The 17,826-nt window shown below is 43.8% G+C and overlaps 1 protein-coding gene across 1 annotated transcript in view; it reads right to left on the reverse strand.

Annotated features, from left to right (window-relative positions):
- The window catches only part of LOC126281475 (myrosinase 1-like), a 68,564-nt gene that overhangs the window by 15,300 nt on the left and 35,438 nt on the right, over window positions 1-17,826 (reverse strand). Inside the window, exons 6-7 of the mRNA XM_049980471.1 lie at window positions 11,208-11,302; window positions 5,354-5,498 (exon numbers count right to left, since the gene is read on the reverse strand). Coding sequence (XP_049836428.1) covers window positions 5,354-5,498; window positions 11,208-11,302 — 240 coding nt within the window. The remainder of the gene's footprint in view (window positions 1-5,353; window positions 5,499-11,207; window positions 11,303-17,826) is intronic.

Consider the following 17,826-nt stretch of genomic DNA (forward strand, 5'->3'; position numbering starts at 1 on the left):
TGAAAGATACAAATATATGTATTTATAACTGTAAACAGGAGGGTTCAGACTAAATTGGTTCTGTTAAGGAAAATTCGTTATTCATCCCGTTCTGAAGGTACTGGATAGTAATTCCTGAAAGAATGGAATGCTCCTTTGTGCTTGCTACAATAATTAAAATAATCAAAGTATATGTTTCATATAAAATAATAATTGTATTCTACTAACATAGATCATAACAATTTTGGCTCCTGTTAATCATTCTCCGACAAATTACGTGCGACTATGACAATCAGAGCAACACCTCATACCTAACTGTACCAGTAGTTGAGCATCCCATAACATTATTCTTTGAATTATGAGTATCGATAGAATTTCAGTGGTTACAGTGAAAAATGTTGGCGGTAATTCAAAACGTTGTCCAGGTTGGGGATGACGCTATAATTACAATGATATCAACCCTTTGTACTTGCGGTGTAGCTGTTACCCTGTTTCATATTCTCTGTTGATTCGTCAGTCTGCTAGATGACAAACTAATGCGGAATTAAGCAGAGGCATGGCGATTTCATTAAACAATAAAGTAAGGAGAATGTCATTAGATTTAGTGCTTCTAAAATGAATAAACGTGTAACCTGACTCATAATGGGTTTGTGTAACACGACAGTAGTCGACACACGTTAACGAAATAACAAATTTCGAGAACCTGAAAACCAAGCACATAAACTCGTGACTTTATTGGCTCGCTGGGGTCCTCGAGCACCTGCAGTCCACTCACGCAGTCTGTCGCTCGCCTCATTAGCAGGTGAGACGAGGGGACGTCTAGTGTGGCTGGTGTTGCTAATACACTCCTGGAAATGGAAAAAAGAACACATTGACACCGGTGTGTCAGACCCACCATACTTGCTCCGGACACTGCGAGAGGGCTGTACAAGCAATGATCACACGCACGGCACAGCGGATACACCAGGAACCGCTGTGTTGGCCGTCGAATGGCGCTAGCTGCGCAGCATTTGTGCACCGCCGCCGTCAGTGTCAGCCAGTTTGCCGTGGCATACGGAGCTCCATCGCAGTCTTTAACACTGGTAGCATGGCGTGACAGCGTGGACGTGAACCGTATGTGCAGTTGACGGACTTTGAGCGAGGGCGTATAGTGGGCATGCGGGAGGCCGGGTGGACGTACCGCCGAATTGCTCAACACGTGGGGCGTGAGGTCTCCACAGTACATCGATGTTGTCGCCAGTGGTCGGCGGAAGGTGCACGTGCCCGTCGACCTGGGACCGGACCGCAGCGACGCACGGATGCACGCCAAGACCGTAGGATCCTACGCAGTGCCGTAGGGGACCGCACCACCACTTCCCAGAAAATTAGGGACGCTGTTGCTCCTGGGGTATCGGCGAAGACCATTCGCAACCGTCTACATGAAGCTGGGCTACGGTCCCGCACACCGTTAGGCCGTCTTCCGCTCATGCCCCAACATCGTGCAGCCCGCCTCCAGTGGTGTCGCGACAGGCGTGAATGGAGGGACGAATGGAGACCTGTCGTCTTCAGCGATGAGAGTCGCTTCTGCCTTGGTGCCAATGATGGTCGTATGCGTGTTTGGCGCCGTGCAGGTGAGCGCCACAATCAGGACTGCATACGACCGAGGCACACAGAGCCAACACTCGGCATCATGGTGTGGGGAGCGATCTCCTACACTGGCCGTACACCTCTGGTGATCGTCGAGGGAACACTGAATAGTGCACGGTACATCCAAACCATCATCGAACCCATCGTTCTACCATTCCTAGACCGGCAAGGGAACTTGCTGTTCCAACAGGACAATGCACGTCCGCATGTATCCCGTGCCACCCAACGTGCTCTAGAAGGTGTAAGTCAACTACCCTGGCCAGCAAGATCTCCGGATCTGTCCCCCATTGAGCATGTTTGGGACTGGATGAAGCGTCGTCTCACGCGGTCTGCACGTCCAGCACGAACGCTGGTCCAACTGAGGCGCCAGGTGGAAATGGCATGGCAAGCCGTTCCACAGGACTACATCCAGCATCTCTACGATCGTCTCCATGGGAGAATAGCAGCCTGCATTGCTGCGAAAGGTGGATATACACTGTACTAGTGCCGACATTGTGCATGCTCTGTTGCCTGTGTCTATGTGCCTGTGGTTCTGTCAGTGTGATCAGGTGATGTATCTGACCCCAGGAATGTGTCAATAAAGTTTCCCCTTCCAGGGACAATGAATTCACGGTGTTCTTATTTCAATTTCCAAGAGTGTATTTCTCCTAGATCTATTCCAATCTCTGTCTGCCTCTATAGTTTTTAGCCTCTGCAGATCCCTCTAGTACCATGGAAGATATTCCCCGGTATCTTACCAGATGTCCAATCATCTTGTCCCTTCTTCTTATCACTATATTCCACTTATTGCTTTTCTCTCCAATTCTGCGCAGAATCATTTTTTTCTATGTCGATCTATCTATTTTTAAACATCTCAGATTCTTCAGTTGTCTTTTGGTCCGAATTTCCCGCCATCCGCGTTCCACCAACAAACAATGCTGTATTCCAAATGTACGTTCTCAGAAGTTTATTCCTCAGTGCCCACCATATTATAAATTTTTGAGCCCTCGATTCCCCAAGTTTATTCTTATTTATTTATTTCTTGTGCGTAGGGTTATCAGTCTGACTGGTTTGATGCGGCCTGCCACAACATCCTCACCTACGTGTACATCTTCGTCTTAAACTCTTACACCCAAATACTCAATTATTTGTTGTATATACTCAAAGTTATATCTTCCCCCACTGATTTCCCTCTACAGCTCCTTCAGGTTCTGTGGAACTTATTTCTTCATTTCGTAAACATGCCCTATCATACGGATCCTTTTTCTTGTCAAACTTTTCCAAGCATTTGTTTCCTCGCCGATTCTGTGGAGAATTCCCTCATTTAGTTTCGCTCAATCTAATTTTCAGTATACTTCTACGGAACACATCTCAAACTCTTCGGTTCTTTTCCGAGAGGTAAGGTAATCATGATAATTTGGCACCAAAATTTTAGCCAGTGCTACCGTGGACGTTTCACACGATGAGGAGATCATCAAATTCCTTTTGTCCCACATTCCACGCCTTCTCTTGAAGCCTATGATATGTAGACTAAAACCGCTACTCCCAGCGTTAAAATCGCCCGGTTTTACTATGAGTGGCCGAGAAAGACATTTCACTCACACACTAGCTCAGATTTGACACAGAAGCTCCTAATGGTCTTGTATCTACATCTACATCTACATGGGTACTCTGCAAATCATATTTAAGTAGCTGGCAGAGGGTTCATCGAATAATCTTCATACTTCTCTATTATTCTAATCTCGTATAGCGCACGGAAAGAATGAACACCTATATCTTTCCGTACGGGCTCTGATTTCCCTTATTTTATCGTGGTGAGCGTTCCGCCCTATGTAGGTCGGTGTCAACAAAATATTTTCGCATTCGGAGGAGAAAGTTGGTGATTGGAATTTAGTGAGAAGATTCCGTCGCAACGAAAACCGCCTTTGTTTTAATAATTTCCAGCCCAAATCCTGTATAATTTCTGTGCAACTCTCTCCCATATTTCGCGATAATACAAAACGTGCTCCCTTTCTTTGAACTTTTTCGATCTACTCCATCAGTCGTATCTGGGTAGGATCCCACACCGCGTAGCAGTATTCTAAAAGAGGACGGACAAACGTAGTGGAGGAAGTCTCCTTAGTAGGTCTGTTACATTTTCTAAGTGTCTTGCTAATAAAACGCAGCCTTTGGTTAGCCTTCCCCAAAACATTTTTAATGTATTCTTTCAAATATAACTTGTTCGTAATTGTAATACGTAGGTATTCAGTCGAATTTACGGCCTTTAGATTTCACTGATTTATCGCGTAACCGAAGTTTAACGAATTCCTTTTAGCACTCATTTGTATGACCTCACACTTTTCGTTATTTGGGGTCAACTGCCTTTTTTCGCACAATTCAGATATTTTTTTCTAAATCGTTTTTCAGTTTGTTTTGATCTACTGATGACTTTATTAGTTGACAAACGACAGCGTCATCTGCAAACAACCGAAGACGGCTGCTCAGATTGTCTCCCAAATTGTTTATATAGATAAAAAAAAGCTCTCAGCACTATGGGACTTAACTTCTGAGGTCATTAGTCCCCTAGAACTTAGAACTGCTTGAACCTAACTAACCTAAGGACATCACACACATCCATGCCCGAGGCAGGATTCGAACCTCCGACCGTAGCGGTCTCGCAGTTCCAGACTGTAGCGCCTAGAAACGTTCGGCCACCCCGGCCGGAACAGGAAAGGGCTTATAACAATACCTTGGGGAACGCCAGAAATAACTTCGATTATACTCGATGACTTTCCGTCATTTACTATGTACTGTGGCGTCTCTGACAGGAAATCGCATATCAAGTCACATAACTGAGACGATAATCCATAAGCACGCAATTTCACTACGAGCCGCTTGTGTGGTACAGTGTCAAAAGCCTTCCGGAAATCCAGGAATACGGAATCGATCTGAAATGCCTTGTCAATAAAACGCACTTCAATAAAGAGCTAGTTGTGTTTCACAGGAACGGTTTTCTAACCCCATGTTGACTGTGCGTCAATAGACCGTTTCCTTCGAGATATTTCATAATGCTCAAAGAGAATATACGTTCTAAAATCCTGCTGAATATCGACGTTAACGATATGGCCCTGTAATTTAGTGAATTACTCCTACTACCTTTCTTGAATATTGGTGTGACCTGTGCAACTTGGAAGTCTTTGAGTAAGGATCTTTCGTCTAGCAAACGGTTGTGATTGATTGATGAGTATGAAGCTAATGCATCAGCATACTCCGAAAGGAACCCAATTTGTAACAAATTTCTGCCTCAGGAGGACACTACCAAAGTGTTATTTCTTCCAAGAGTAGGAACCATCACGGCACGTGACTGGCACTTGAAACGATATCTTACTGACATCTTTCACGTAACTGGACACAAAAACTGAGCGTAGGTACCATGGTGTTCGTGCCATGTTCGCTTTGGTCAGCAGATTCCCATTTAACACCTATTGCTGTCAACCCTCAACAAACAAAAACATTACACTTACTTTAGAAACATGCATCGTACATCGTTTCGTCAATTCAGGGTACATTGTGTGGTACGCCCTCCCCTAATGACTGTAGTGCCGACGGCAGATTTTAAATTTGCTGGCAACCGGAACAGGAGGTCGTACTACAGATGTGGAAGTGATACTTAAATTATTGGGTGAAACATTCTATCAAGGATTAATAGACTAATTTTTAGCCTCAGGGGACAGCAGGAGTGATAAACAGAAAATATGAGAATTCAGGCCCCTTCTGTTGTTGTACTGACCGTTGATCATCCGCTTCTCCTCCTCTGTGAAGCTGGGCAGCCGAGACCTGGGTCGCCCCTCAGCTCTGCTGTTGTTGTCCACACGTTCCCGCACCACCGCCGGGTAGTCGCCGTCCACGAGGATTGGGTTGGCGTACAGCCCCAGCTGTAACAGATTAACAGTGTGCCAATTGCTCAGGACACGGCTGAAGAAGGTGGTTGCCTATCATATGGCAGCATAGAGCGCAAAAGTGAACAAAAGGGTATGTAGTTTACATGGCTGTACGTCGATAGAATGGGGTTGTAAAAAGACTTTTGGTTTTCAGTTTATTATCGAAGACGTGTAGGAATTTTATAAAGCATGTATTCATTTCCAACTATCTGCTAACATATACATTACTTATTTGTAGTTAATGTTGCTAATCGTTGTCCTTGTTTAAGGAATTCTGTGTTTTATGAGATATTTCTCTTTCCAGTGGTGTCGTGTACAGCACATTACTTTTCACGTTCAGTAGGCATTCGCCAGAACCAAACCCTTCCGTCACATTGCTGCACGGTACAGCGTGACTCACTGCTCCAGATCATTCGTTTCCAGTCCTCCACGGTCCAGTGGCGTCGCTTGCTTAGCATTGACTGCTAAAATGTCTGACTGATGAGGAAGTGCACGACAACTGCACCCCATTCTCCTTGACTACCTACGCGCAGCCATTATGCAGGTTGGACTGCTGGTCGCACTTTAGAACACACGAATAGTTAATTGCACAGTTTATGTGCAGTTTTGTACAGCCGTCTTCTACAATGCTCGACGATCCCTGACTGTCCATCAATACATGGGGCCTGCCTGGTTTTGATTTGGCTGTGGTTGCTCCTTCGCGTTAGCAGTTCCCAGTCACATCGTCAACAGACCCGTTGGGCAGATTTTGAAGGGCTAAATTGCCTGATGGATTTCTTACTCGTGTGGCATTCAATGATTAGTCCACATTCGAAATCACCGAGAACACCTGACCGACGCTTTCGGTTGTTATTGCTTCTCTACCGAGAATACAGTAAAGTGGTTGAGTCTCCCACGCCCACATCGACGTCGTGACCATCACAAAAGATCTACTGTCTTCTCTGTATTTGTTAGTTACTAATCGAGTACTTCACGGGATCTGGGTCCGTGATGTTATCTGTAGGTCTGAGTAGGATTACCCACTAACATGGACGCATTGAGAAGATAGTGGATGAAAAGCGAACGAAAGGCAGCGCTTTCAAGGGCGGAGGAAAAGAAGTTCCAAGACAAGAAACAAGGAGAAAAAGGAACCTCTGCGATAATCTGGTCGTGTAGTAAGAGCAGTAGTGGTTTCTTGCTATGTGCAACAGGTCATGCGAGAGTAATAGTTGTTAGTTTTGGGTATCGTGCAGTTTTCGGTACTGTTATCACAGCTTAGGTCGTCAGAAAGATCGTCAGTTCTTTAGAGGAGGGTACTGCGCGCATGAGAAGTCTGCTGGGCCAGCTTCATCGTCTATACCTATAACATGACAAGATTGTTATATAAGTGGTCGATTCGTCATAAATCGATTACTGTGTAAGGGTTTTGGTTGAGTTTGTTTGTGTTTAGTGCACAATTCGGCTTCCCTGCGATGCCTGTTAGTCGGCTAGTTTACACCTGGCGTTTCCAGTTAATTTTGCTGTGCTGCAGAGGTTGTAAGGTGTCAGGCAAATCCAACACCTTCCATGAAAACCCTGACATGATAAGCAAATCCAGTAGTATGTCACATAGCTCTGAATAAATCGAGACATTAAATTAACCAAAGTGATACGACTAACGAGCGAGCAAATGGAATACCACAGACTAACACAAGAATGCCTAAATGAATGTCACACCTTCCCACTGTGAGACAGATGGAGTTCTGAAGGGAGAAACAAGAACAGAAGCCGAGAGCAGAACCGTGTTAAGCTAGAAGGCCCTAAGATAAGGGACGGACTGGACACCCACGTCGTCAGCTAACCGCTAGGACCACCCCCCCTCCAGCCCATGTTGAAAGCTAGAGCCCTCCAGAAGAACAGTATAGATCTTACGATAACACTAAAAGGGACACCCCAGCCGCAAGTTTTAGCGTGAGACTTTTTCGCGTCTCTGTTACGTCAGGACCACCCCCCAGCCCATGTTAAAAGATAGAGCCTACCAGAAGTACAGTATAGATCTTACGATACCAGCTGCAAGTTTTAGCGTGAGACTTTTTCGCGTCTCTGTTACGTTGCAAACTTTAAAAACATTGCCCCACCACCAAAAGTATAACGTTTCTCATTGGATAGACAGAATTTTTGTAGGCGGAGCTTAAGGTCAACATTGAGACCCTGATTGGTCAGATGAAAACATGGCCAGATAGTTTTTCTTAAACCAACTTCGGTAAATTGTAGTAAGGAGAAGTTAGGGGAGAGTTGCTTCCGAGACAGTGTGGTTAGCGGAGCCGTGCTGTCCGCCGCCCCCTGACGAACACCAATAAGGTAATGAACGCACGTGATGCCGCATAACAGACCATAAAGCTTCACTCAGAACTTCAGAAGTCTCATCTGTTACACCCCCTTTTTGCGTCACACTACTGTAGATCGTCAATTAAAGCTCTTCGTGTTCACATTTGCCAGCTAAAGTAAAAATCTGAAACGCGATGATTTTTCTGTTATATAGTTATTGAGAAGCCACATCAGCCACTGTAATTTACGACAAGTTAGATAAGTTATTAAAGATAATTGAGGGTCACTGTAGACCATTTTGATAGTTTGCTCTTTTGTGAAACTTAATTTAAACCTAGATTAAAGATGTGATATGGCATAGGTCATCCTTCGATCCATTGTACAACTTGGAAACCCATTCAGGGAATATTCGTTCACATTTTTGTTGAACGCAGTTGGTTTTTACCATCCTGTACTGAAACATTTCCTTTTATCAATAGTGCAATTTATAAACAATGTTTTGTGATTAGAATAAAATTTCCAGTGGTAAACTTAACTGCTTTTTCGACGTTATTTTTCCAGCTAACTAGAAATAGGAAAGCCTTGAACCCCTTGCACTAAATTTAGTTAGTATTAAGATTGTTTTACAGGGAGTGCAGTGGAACTGACGCTGAAATAATTAAGTATTTGGTTATATCATCGTTAGTCTTACTGAACTCTTCTGAACTCTACATGTCATGTGTGGTCTGACGTCTCCTTACCAGCAACAGGTCCCAGGTTCAAACTAGTAAATTCCCTAAAAAACACGCTCAGAGCGTCTTTGCGCGAAAATGGTAGGGAGAAACGATATAGAACAAACAGACACCACGCAGAATGTTAGAGGATTAACGAGTATTTGTCATGTTTGTTTGTTCCATAAGCGGTAAACTGTCCCTTAGTAGCTGTGTTTTTGGTTGGATGTGTTTGCACCTATGGCTGTGATCGTAGCTATGCAGGTTAGGGATGAAAATCTTGTTCGAATGTTTCGTTTTCTTGTACAGTCGTGCGGCAAGTTTATTGAATATCTGCGTGAGAGTCTCAAGGCGGTATTCTTTGTGAAGGTTTGCATTGCGTGTCTATCGTGGAGCGTTGCTTATGATGCGTAACGCTGCACATCCCCAAATGGAGCTGCATACATCATAAGTGGTTAATTAGTGCTGTGCAAATCACAGTACAACACAGTATTCCCGGTCTCCCTTTATACTGGTGAGTCCACCTACCATATTACCTAATAGTGAATTCAGCATTACATAATGTACGTCATGGTGATAACAGTGCAAGTCCAATAAAGGACGCTTGTTGTAATGATGACCTATTAGGTGTCTATACTACCCCGACAACTTTCAAGTGTCCGACAAACGATATCTTTAAACTACACAGGGTGTGCGATAAGTTCCCGTACCCTCTAGTATCAAATGCTATTTGATTTGATTTGTTTTAGCACAAGTACTTACTTACGTAATGAGTGTCCATTGCATCGGTATGCTCCCCGTCACGCTACAAACACTTTTCCATAGCCTCCACAGTCTTCTTGACATATTTTTGAACATGTCCGACGCTATAGTCCGAAATGCATTCTCAACAGAATTGCACAGTTCTTCGTATGTAACCTAACGAAATGCACACACATGACCCTTTATGATTCCCCATAACGAGTTGTCAGGTGTGGTGCGGTCAGGAGTTATGGTGGCCATATCAAGGGAGCTGCAACTTCGACCTACCCATCTCTCATTTACGAACTTGCGTACTGCATGGGTGTAGTGAGAAGTCACCCCGTTTTTCCTCAACCATATTCGTTATGTGAGACCCCTTACCTTCAGCTGAGGTACTGACCGTGCTTGTAGCACCTGTAAATAACTAGCGTCATTGACATTCCCTTCAAAAACGTACCGTCCAGTCAGATGCTACGATAACATCGCTACCCACACCATTATGTGAGGCGAGTACCTTCTATCCCGACTGTGCCTGAACGCTCTGTTTGGCCCAGACGACAATATTTCTTGAAAGTGAGTTGGGAAAAATGGCAAATTCTTCTGAAAACATAACCTTGGCACGAATCACTGCGTTTGGAAATTGACTCAAAAACAGCGCAGCTTGCTAAAAGGCGTTCATTCCGCACTGAAGGCAATAACTCGTTTACGAACTTTGGTCGAAAATGTCTGACTTACGGTCCTTTACATGTCGCCTCACACTGCTGTCCTCGGTATACCAAGTTCCGAAACACTTTTACGCGTCGACTTCGAAGGCGAGTGTTCAATCGAAGCAGAGATTCCAGGACATGTTTCTTCTCGTGTCTTCTTCGTTCCCCTTCGAGGCCTGTCTTTAGCACAGCCGGAAGCAAAAGCACGTCTTTCCAAACCCGTTACCTCATTATATTTTTCCTAGAATGCTCCTATAACCTCTCTCATTGTCTGCCCTGCGTGTTGTTCGTACACCCACGCGCTTGTCACTTAGCGTTCCTCAGTAGTTTAACCATGACAGCTCATATCTACCATGGCTACAAATTAAAACTCGACTGCTGCTGTGAGGACATATAAACAAGAATCCCAGTAACTGATTCGAACAACTGATAAAAAGTAACATAGCTACCAACCTGTACAATATCAGCTGATCCTGAATAGGGGTTACAAGGATACGGGAACTACTCGCCCACCCTGTAAAAGGTTAGCCAGAACTCCATCTACAAAATTTCAGGAGTTGCTATGGAATATACTCTATGCTGCTATGAAGTTCTCACGGTCTCCGACGGCTCGTTACAGTTGCTGCTTTTCGATTGGTTTCTTGCCCCAATGAGCTGGGTATCGGTATTGCAGTGGAAACAGTGCACGCCAGTTCCATTCATGGAGGAAGCGTCAACTTCGTAATGCCGTGAGTGAGTGATATGTAGGCAGCTAGAGAATATTCACCTGTTTCGTTGCGAAAACCGCTTGCTGGAATAGTCTACGTGAGATGCTGTAACTTTGTGACTGTGACTCCCAACAACGGTTTGCTTTACACTCTCTGCTTTTAAACAGTCCCAGGTTTATCTGCATTCTTGTTTTCTTTATATGTTTAAGATCTATTACTCCGGTGTGATAAACATTGCATATGCTTCATCAGCATTTGAATTCAGGTCACAGAAGTGTTTATGAGCAGCCTCTACTGTACAGTAACGGCAAATTTCCAGTAAATACTGTCAGCACAGATATTCTCCATGATATTGGCTGTATGATTTCAGATTAGTAGGGCACAGGCCCTATAATTACTACATGCCATTTTCCCTTTTTCTAGAGAAAATATTTAAGAACAAAGATATAGTCACAGTTCGCATCACAGATGTGACCAACATTCTTGACAGGTCATTAGTACTCTGTAGACGCCGACGAGCAACGTAAGAAAATCGGAAGTTTCCTAATCTACCTCAAACTGGAACATTCGCTCCTGTGCTGCCAGCGTCTCCTCCTTGTCGTCCATAGGTTCGTACCAGGTGGTGCTCAGTGTGATGCCGACCCTACCTGCAAAAGAGATGAAACAAAAGAAGTAGATGACATCGAAATTAGACAGTAGCAGGAGAGGAGCTAGTCTATGATTTTACTAGTATAAGCCGTAGTTATTTACTTGAAAGGTCTTTCTTGATATGTAGCTCGAGATTAGGTATCCTGAAGGCCTCATCCGTGTATCACATTCAGAGTCCACGTATAGTGTCTAGGTTATCTGTTCGACACATGTTTGCTGCTCGCTTCTGACGTTTCCTCTTGGTACAGAAGCTTTAAGTCTACAAAAGGAGCTCCTCGCCAGGCCGTGAAGGCCCAATGGATATCTTCCGGCCGCCCTGTCATCCTCTGCCTGGATGTTGTTTGGAAGGGTATTTGGCCAGCACAGCCCTCTTGTGGCTGCTTTGTAGACGTTCCAGGCCGTGAGGACGCTACTACTCGGTCAATTAGTTGCTGAATTGGCATCGCGAGATTGAATGCACCGTGTACCAGTCCTCCAATTAAGGAAAATTCTTTGACAGTGCCGGTGGTCGAACGCGGGTCCTCTGCAAGGCAGCCGTCTACGCTTACCGCTCAGCTACGGAGGCGGAAGTATTATACTACGGGTCGAAGTAAATATTTCTTGGTAGGCATTAAGTGTAACATTGCGATGTATTATTGGTTTGTTTCCGTGTTTCATCTACATATACACCTACGTGATTACTCTGCTATTCAGAATGAAGTGCCTGGCAGAGGGTTCAATGAACCTCCTTCAAGCTGTCTCTCTACCGTTCCACTCTCGAACGGCACTTGGGAATAAGGAGCACTTACATTTTTCTGTGCGAGCCCTTATTTCTCTTATTTTATCGTGATGATCATTTCTTCCTATGTAGGTGGGTGCCAACAGAATGTTTTCGTAATCAGAGGAGAAAATTTGTGATTGAAATCTCATGAGAAGATCCCGTCGCAACGAAAAACGCCTTTGTTTTACTGATTGCCACTCCGATTCACGTATCATGTCTGTGACACTATCTCCCCTATTTCGCGATAATACAAAACGAGCTGCCCTTCTTTGAACTTTTCCGATATCATCAGTCAGTCCCACTTGATGCGGATCCCACACCACACAGCAGTACTCCAGAATAGGGCGGACAAGCATAGTGTAAGCAGTCTCTTTGGTAGACCTGTTGCACCTTCTCAGTGTTCTGCCAATGAATCGCAGCCTTTGGTTTGCTTTACCCACAATATTGCCTATGTGATAGTACAAATTTAGGTTATTTGTAATTGTAATCCCTGAGTATTTAGCTGAATTTACAGCCTTCAGATCTGTGTGACTTATCGCGTATTCGAAATTTAGCTCATTTCGTTTAGTACTCGTGTGAATAACTTCACACTTTTCTTTATTCAGGGTCAGTTGCCACTTTTCGAACCATGCAGATATCTTATCTAAATCATTTTGCAAGTCTTTTCATCATCTGATGACTTTACAAGACGGTAAACGACAGCATCATCTGCAAACAATCTAAGACGGCTACTCAGATTGTCTCCAATGTCGTTAATGTAGATAAGGAACAATAGAGATCCTATTACACTTCCTTGGGGAACGCCGGATATTACTTCTGTTTTACTCGATGATTTTCCGTCTATTACTACAAACTGTGACCTTTGTGACAGGAAATCACGAATCCAGTCACACAACTGAGGCGTTACTCCGTAGGCACGTAGATTGGTTAGACGGCGCTTGTGAGGAACGGTGTCAAAAGCCTTCTGGAAATCTAAAATTATGGAATCAATTTGACATACCCTGTCAATAGCACTTATTACTTCATGAGTATAAAGAGCTAGTCGTGTTGCACAAGAACGATATTTTCTGAAACCGTGCTGACTATGTGTCAATAAATCGTTTTCTTCGGGGTACTTCATAATGTTTGAATACAATATATGTTCCAAAGCCCTACTGCAAATCGACGTCAGTGATATAGGCATGTAATTTAGCGAATTATTCCTACTTCCCTTTTTGGGTATTGGTGTGACTTCAGCAATTTTCCAGTCTTTAGGTGCGGATCTTTCTGTGAGCGAGTGGTTGTATGTAACTGCTAAATATGGAGCTATTTTATCAATATACTGTGAGAGGAACCTGAGGCCTTGCCTTTATTAAGTCATTTAAGCTGGTTTGTTACACCGAGGATATCTACTTCTATAGAATGAGATTTTCACTCTGCAGCGGAGTGTGCGCTGATATGAAACTTCCTGGCAGACTAAAACTGTGTGCCCGACCGAGACTCGAACTCGGGACCTTTGCCAGTACCTCGTCTCCTACCTTCTCATTCTGGAAACATCCCCCAGGCTGTGGCTAAGCCATGTCTCCGCAATATCCTTTCTTTCAGGAGTGCTAGTTCTGCATGGTTCGCAGGAGAGCTTCTGTAAAGTTTGGAAGGTAGGAGACGAGGTACTGGCAGAAGTAAAGCTGTGGGTACCGGGCGTGAGTCGTGCTTCGGTAGCTCAGTTGGTAGAGCACTTGCCCGCGAAAGGCAAAGGTCCCGAGTTCGAGTCTCGGTCGGGCACACAGTTTTAGTCTGCCAGGAAGTTTCATATCAGCGCACACTCCGCTGCAGAGTGAAAATCTCATTCTGGAAACATCCCCCAGGCTGTGGCTAAGCCATGTCTCCGCAATATCCTTTCTTTCAGGAGTGCTAGTCCTGCATGGTTCGCAGGAGAGCTTCTGTAAAGTTTGGAAGGTAGGAGAAGAGGTACTGGCAGAAGTAAAGCTGTGGGTACCGGGCGTGAGTCGTGCTTCGGTAGCTCAGTTGGTAGAGCACTTGCCCGCGAAAGGCAAAGGTCCCGAGTTCGAGTCTCGGTCGGGCACACAGTTTTAGTCTGCCAGGAAGTTTCATCTACTTCTATGTTTCTCATCTTGGTAGATGTTCTTGATTGGAATTCAAACATGGATCTGAGCACTATGGGACTTAACTTCTAAGGTCATCAGTTCCCGAGATCTTAGAACTACTTAAACCTAACTATCTTAAGGACATTACACACATCCACGTCCGAGGCAGGACTGGAACCTGAGACGGTAGCGGTCGCGCGGTTCCAGACTGTAGTGCCTAGAACCGGCGATTGGAATTCAGGAACGTTTACTTCGTCTTCTTTGGTGTAGGAGTTTCGGAAAACCGTGTTTAATAACTCTGCTTTAGTGGCACTGTCATCAGTGACTTCACCGTTGTTATCGCGCAGTGAAAGTATTGATTGCGTCTTGCTTTGTGTACGACCAGAATCTCTTTTGACTTTCTGCCAGATTTCGAGAAAGAATTTTGAAATCATTAAAAGCATCTCGCATTGCAGTACGCGCTATATTTCTAACTTCCGTAAAACTCTGCCAACCGTGGGGATTTTGCGTTCTTTTAAAGTTGCTTGTCCAACAACAATCTGACCCTTTTGTGTACCATGGGCAATCAGTACCATCACCTATTAATTTATGTAGTCTATACCTCTCAATTGCTGTCTATTCTGTCTCTTTGAAAACATTCCACAACGTTTCTACACTTACATGATCAGATCGGAGGGTGTTAAGACTGTCTCTTAAAAAGGCGTTAAGAGCATTTTTATCAGCTTTTTTAAATAGATATACTTTGGGTTTCTTTTTGATGTTTGTAGGTGTTACGGTATTCAGCCTAGCAGCAACTTCCTCGTAGTAGCTAATCCGTGTGTTCGTCACAATAATCGCTGTTTGTCCAGGATTATTTGTTGCTGACAGGTCAAGTATGCTTTCGCAACCTTTTACGCTTCGAGTGGGCTCATGAACTCTTAGCGCTTGATAAAGCGATAACGTAGTCCTGAAACGTGTAATGGTATATATGTCACACGTTTGATAACGGGTGCGCAACATTCTCAGTGCTTATTCTCAATAACATGGCATGAATTCGCCAAGTTCTTGGTAGGTGTTCTGTGGTATCTACGTACAGGTCATGTAGTTCGTATAACATGCGTTTGTGGGCATGGAAACGGTGCCCTATAGCATCCCAGATGTGTTCTACCAATGCGTTCATATCAGTCTAATTTAGTGAACGAGATATGAACTCGCATGAATGGATGCAGGTGGTCCGCAATATTGTTCGCGTAGTCAACAGCTTCGATTACTGTTACTGGTTCAATGCAAGCCCCTAGACCTCAAAAGTGCCTCCATAGGCCTGCTTCCACGATGCGATGAAAGTTTCGAGCAACCGTTCGCCTGAAAAGAGGTCGTATCCGGACACTGCTCGTTCCCAGATGATGAGCCGCAACAATCTGCCATTTGTTGAGGTCACTAATGTTCAGTGCATTTCCTCAATTTCTACCCGTATCTTCGATAGACTAATTCCCCATTCGTCTATGCTCCGTTTATGTACATATTTTGTAGCCTCACGCGTCCACAACATGCAATCACACTAGCGTAATCATTGTCAGTTTATATCTTATTTAGCAGTTGCTATGCTACGTATTTATTATTGAAGATAAAATTTCCTGGGTTGCTGGGAAGCGTCATGTTTCTTCTAAACGATCGATGTTTGGACCTCTCTGCTGGAATCTTCTTCAGGATCTTGTGGCGTCCACATTTGACTGAGTGTTCGGTCTACTATCCTGAAGAAGATCCGAGAAAAGTTGTTTGAAAGTCGATCGTTTGGAAGAAATACGATGTGAGCGAACAAGCGAGAAAATTTAACTTCAGGGGCAATGGCTTGAAAAGCTTGCAGACCTGCATGTTTACTATCATTACTAAGTTTATTTTACATATGTTAAGGGTTAAGAAACTTCAACTTCAAAATCTGTAAAAAACTGTTTGCAAACTTTACTGCGAAGATTCTTGTCCTTAATATACAAAAAATTATGATATCTTGCTCGTCTCAAAGGTTTAAAAATTCAACAAACAGATTACTATCTGCTGTCACTGGACTCGCATTCGGAAGGACGACGGTTCAATCCCGCGTCCGGCCATCCTGTTTTAGGTTTTTCGTGATTTCCCTAAATCGCCCCAGGCAAATGCCGGGATGGTTCCTTTGAAAGGGCACGGCCGCCTTCCTTCCTCTTCATTCCCTAATCAGATGAGACCGATGATCTCGCTGTCTGGTCTCCTCCTCCAAAACAACCCAACCCAACTAACTATCTGCTGTAAATCACACGCATTTGAACAATAGTGAAATTTGCGAATGTAAGCCGTTTGCTTTTCAGTTAAAACTTCATAGTACAACAAATACAACATGTACCTAAAACTAACATGAGAAAGGAAATAGCCGATAGTCGGAGAGTAAATAGTGTGACAAAGCCGAAAAACCAAGCTGATGACTTCTGTACATTATTATCTAGGTTGGTGTGAACGTATATGCACAGAATGTGTAACAGTGACCAAAGTAACAGTTTTATGCGATAGAAATGCGGCGACGTTAGTGATTGCTCCCAGGGTGCAGGTTTCCTAGAAAGCAGACCTAGAAGTTCTGCAGTCGTCTAACTAATTGGACCCACATCTCAAGGAATATAACGTTTGCGCTTTGATATTTGTGGGCAGACCATCGCCTCCACCATCTAGCCACAGATAGCTTTGTAAGAAATCGTTCAACGCCCATAATTTTGGAAACTCAGAATGCTCTCGCTCAACCAAAATTTATGAACAGCTTAATTTTCTTATTAGTGTGTTGAATGAATCTTGATTTTGTAATAAATGCGCTTTAACATTAACTATGTTGAATGCTCGAGCAATAATTCTTAGGCTCAGTATTCAAGTTTTACGTCTAGAAATATGTGTTACAGTCATTTTACATGATCTTATTTCAAAATATATCAAAAATTCTTCTTAGTTTTGTATATACAGCGATAAATTTTATAGTTTGAAATGTTTCTCTGATTTGGATGATCGAATGTCACACATTTCCGTGCTATTAACGGGCACACACAATTTCAGACTCGTGTGGTTTTTGTCTATTTTTGTCACGATATATGTTTTAAAACCTCTTTTGTGGTATGTTTTCTTACAGTGTGTGTTTTAGTAATTTTATTAGTTTAATTTAGCCGTGCGGAGTGGCCGCGCGGTTTGAGGCGTCATGCACGGACTGAGCGGCCCCTCCGGCCGGAGGTTCGAGTCCTCCCTAGGGCATGGGTGTGTGTTGTACTTAGCAAAGGTTGGTTTAAGTTAGTTTAAGTAGTGTGTAAGTCTACGGACCGATGAGCTGAGTAGTTTGGTCCCTTAGGACTTCACGCACATTTGAACGTCAGTGAAATTTGCGAATCTTTGTGTTGCATTTAACGAGTACAGGTTCGCTGTAGCGTCCACATTAGATGTCTGTGCTCTTAAAAATGCTCTTGTTAATTAGAAAACAGCCAGTTATTTTTCACTGGTGGAAGTTTCAAAAATTGCAGGCAGTTCTGATTTGACAGTTAAACTATCTCAGAAACTTCAGTTCTGAAACTTCAGTTCTGTCGGACTGTAGCCTCCCAAAGTCATCGTTGAACCCATTTGATTTGCATACTACTGCGGCTCATGTTGGTTTATGTGGCGAAAATGCTAATGTCGTCTTCGGACACCATATTTTTTTAAG

This window comes from Schistocerca gregaria, chromosome 7 (assembly GCF_023897955.1).
Source record: "Schistocerca gregaria isolate iqSchGreg1 chromosome 7, iqSchGreg1.2, whole genome shotgun sequence".
In the NCBI taxonomy this organism is placed as follows: Eukaryota; Metazoa; Arthropoda; class Insecta; order Orthoptera; family Acrididae; genus Schistocerca; species Schistocerca gregaria.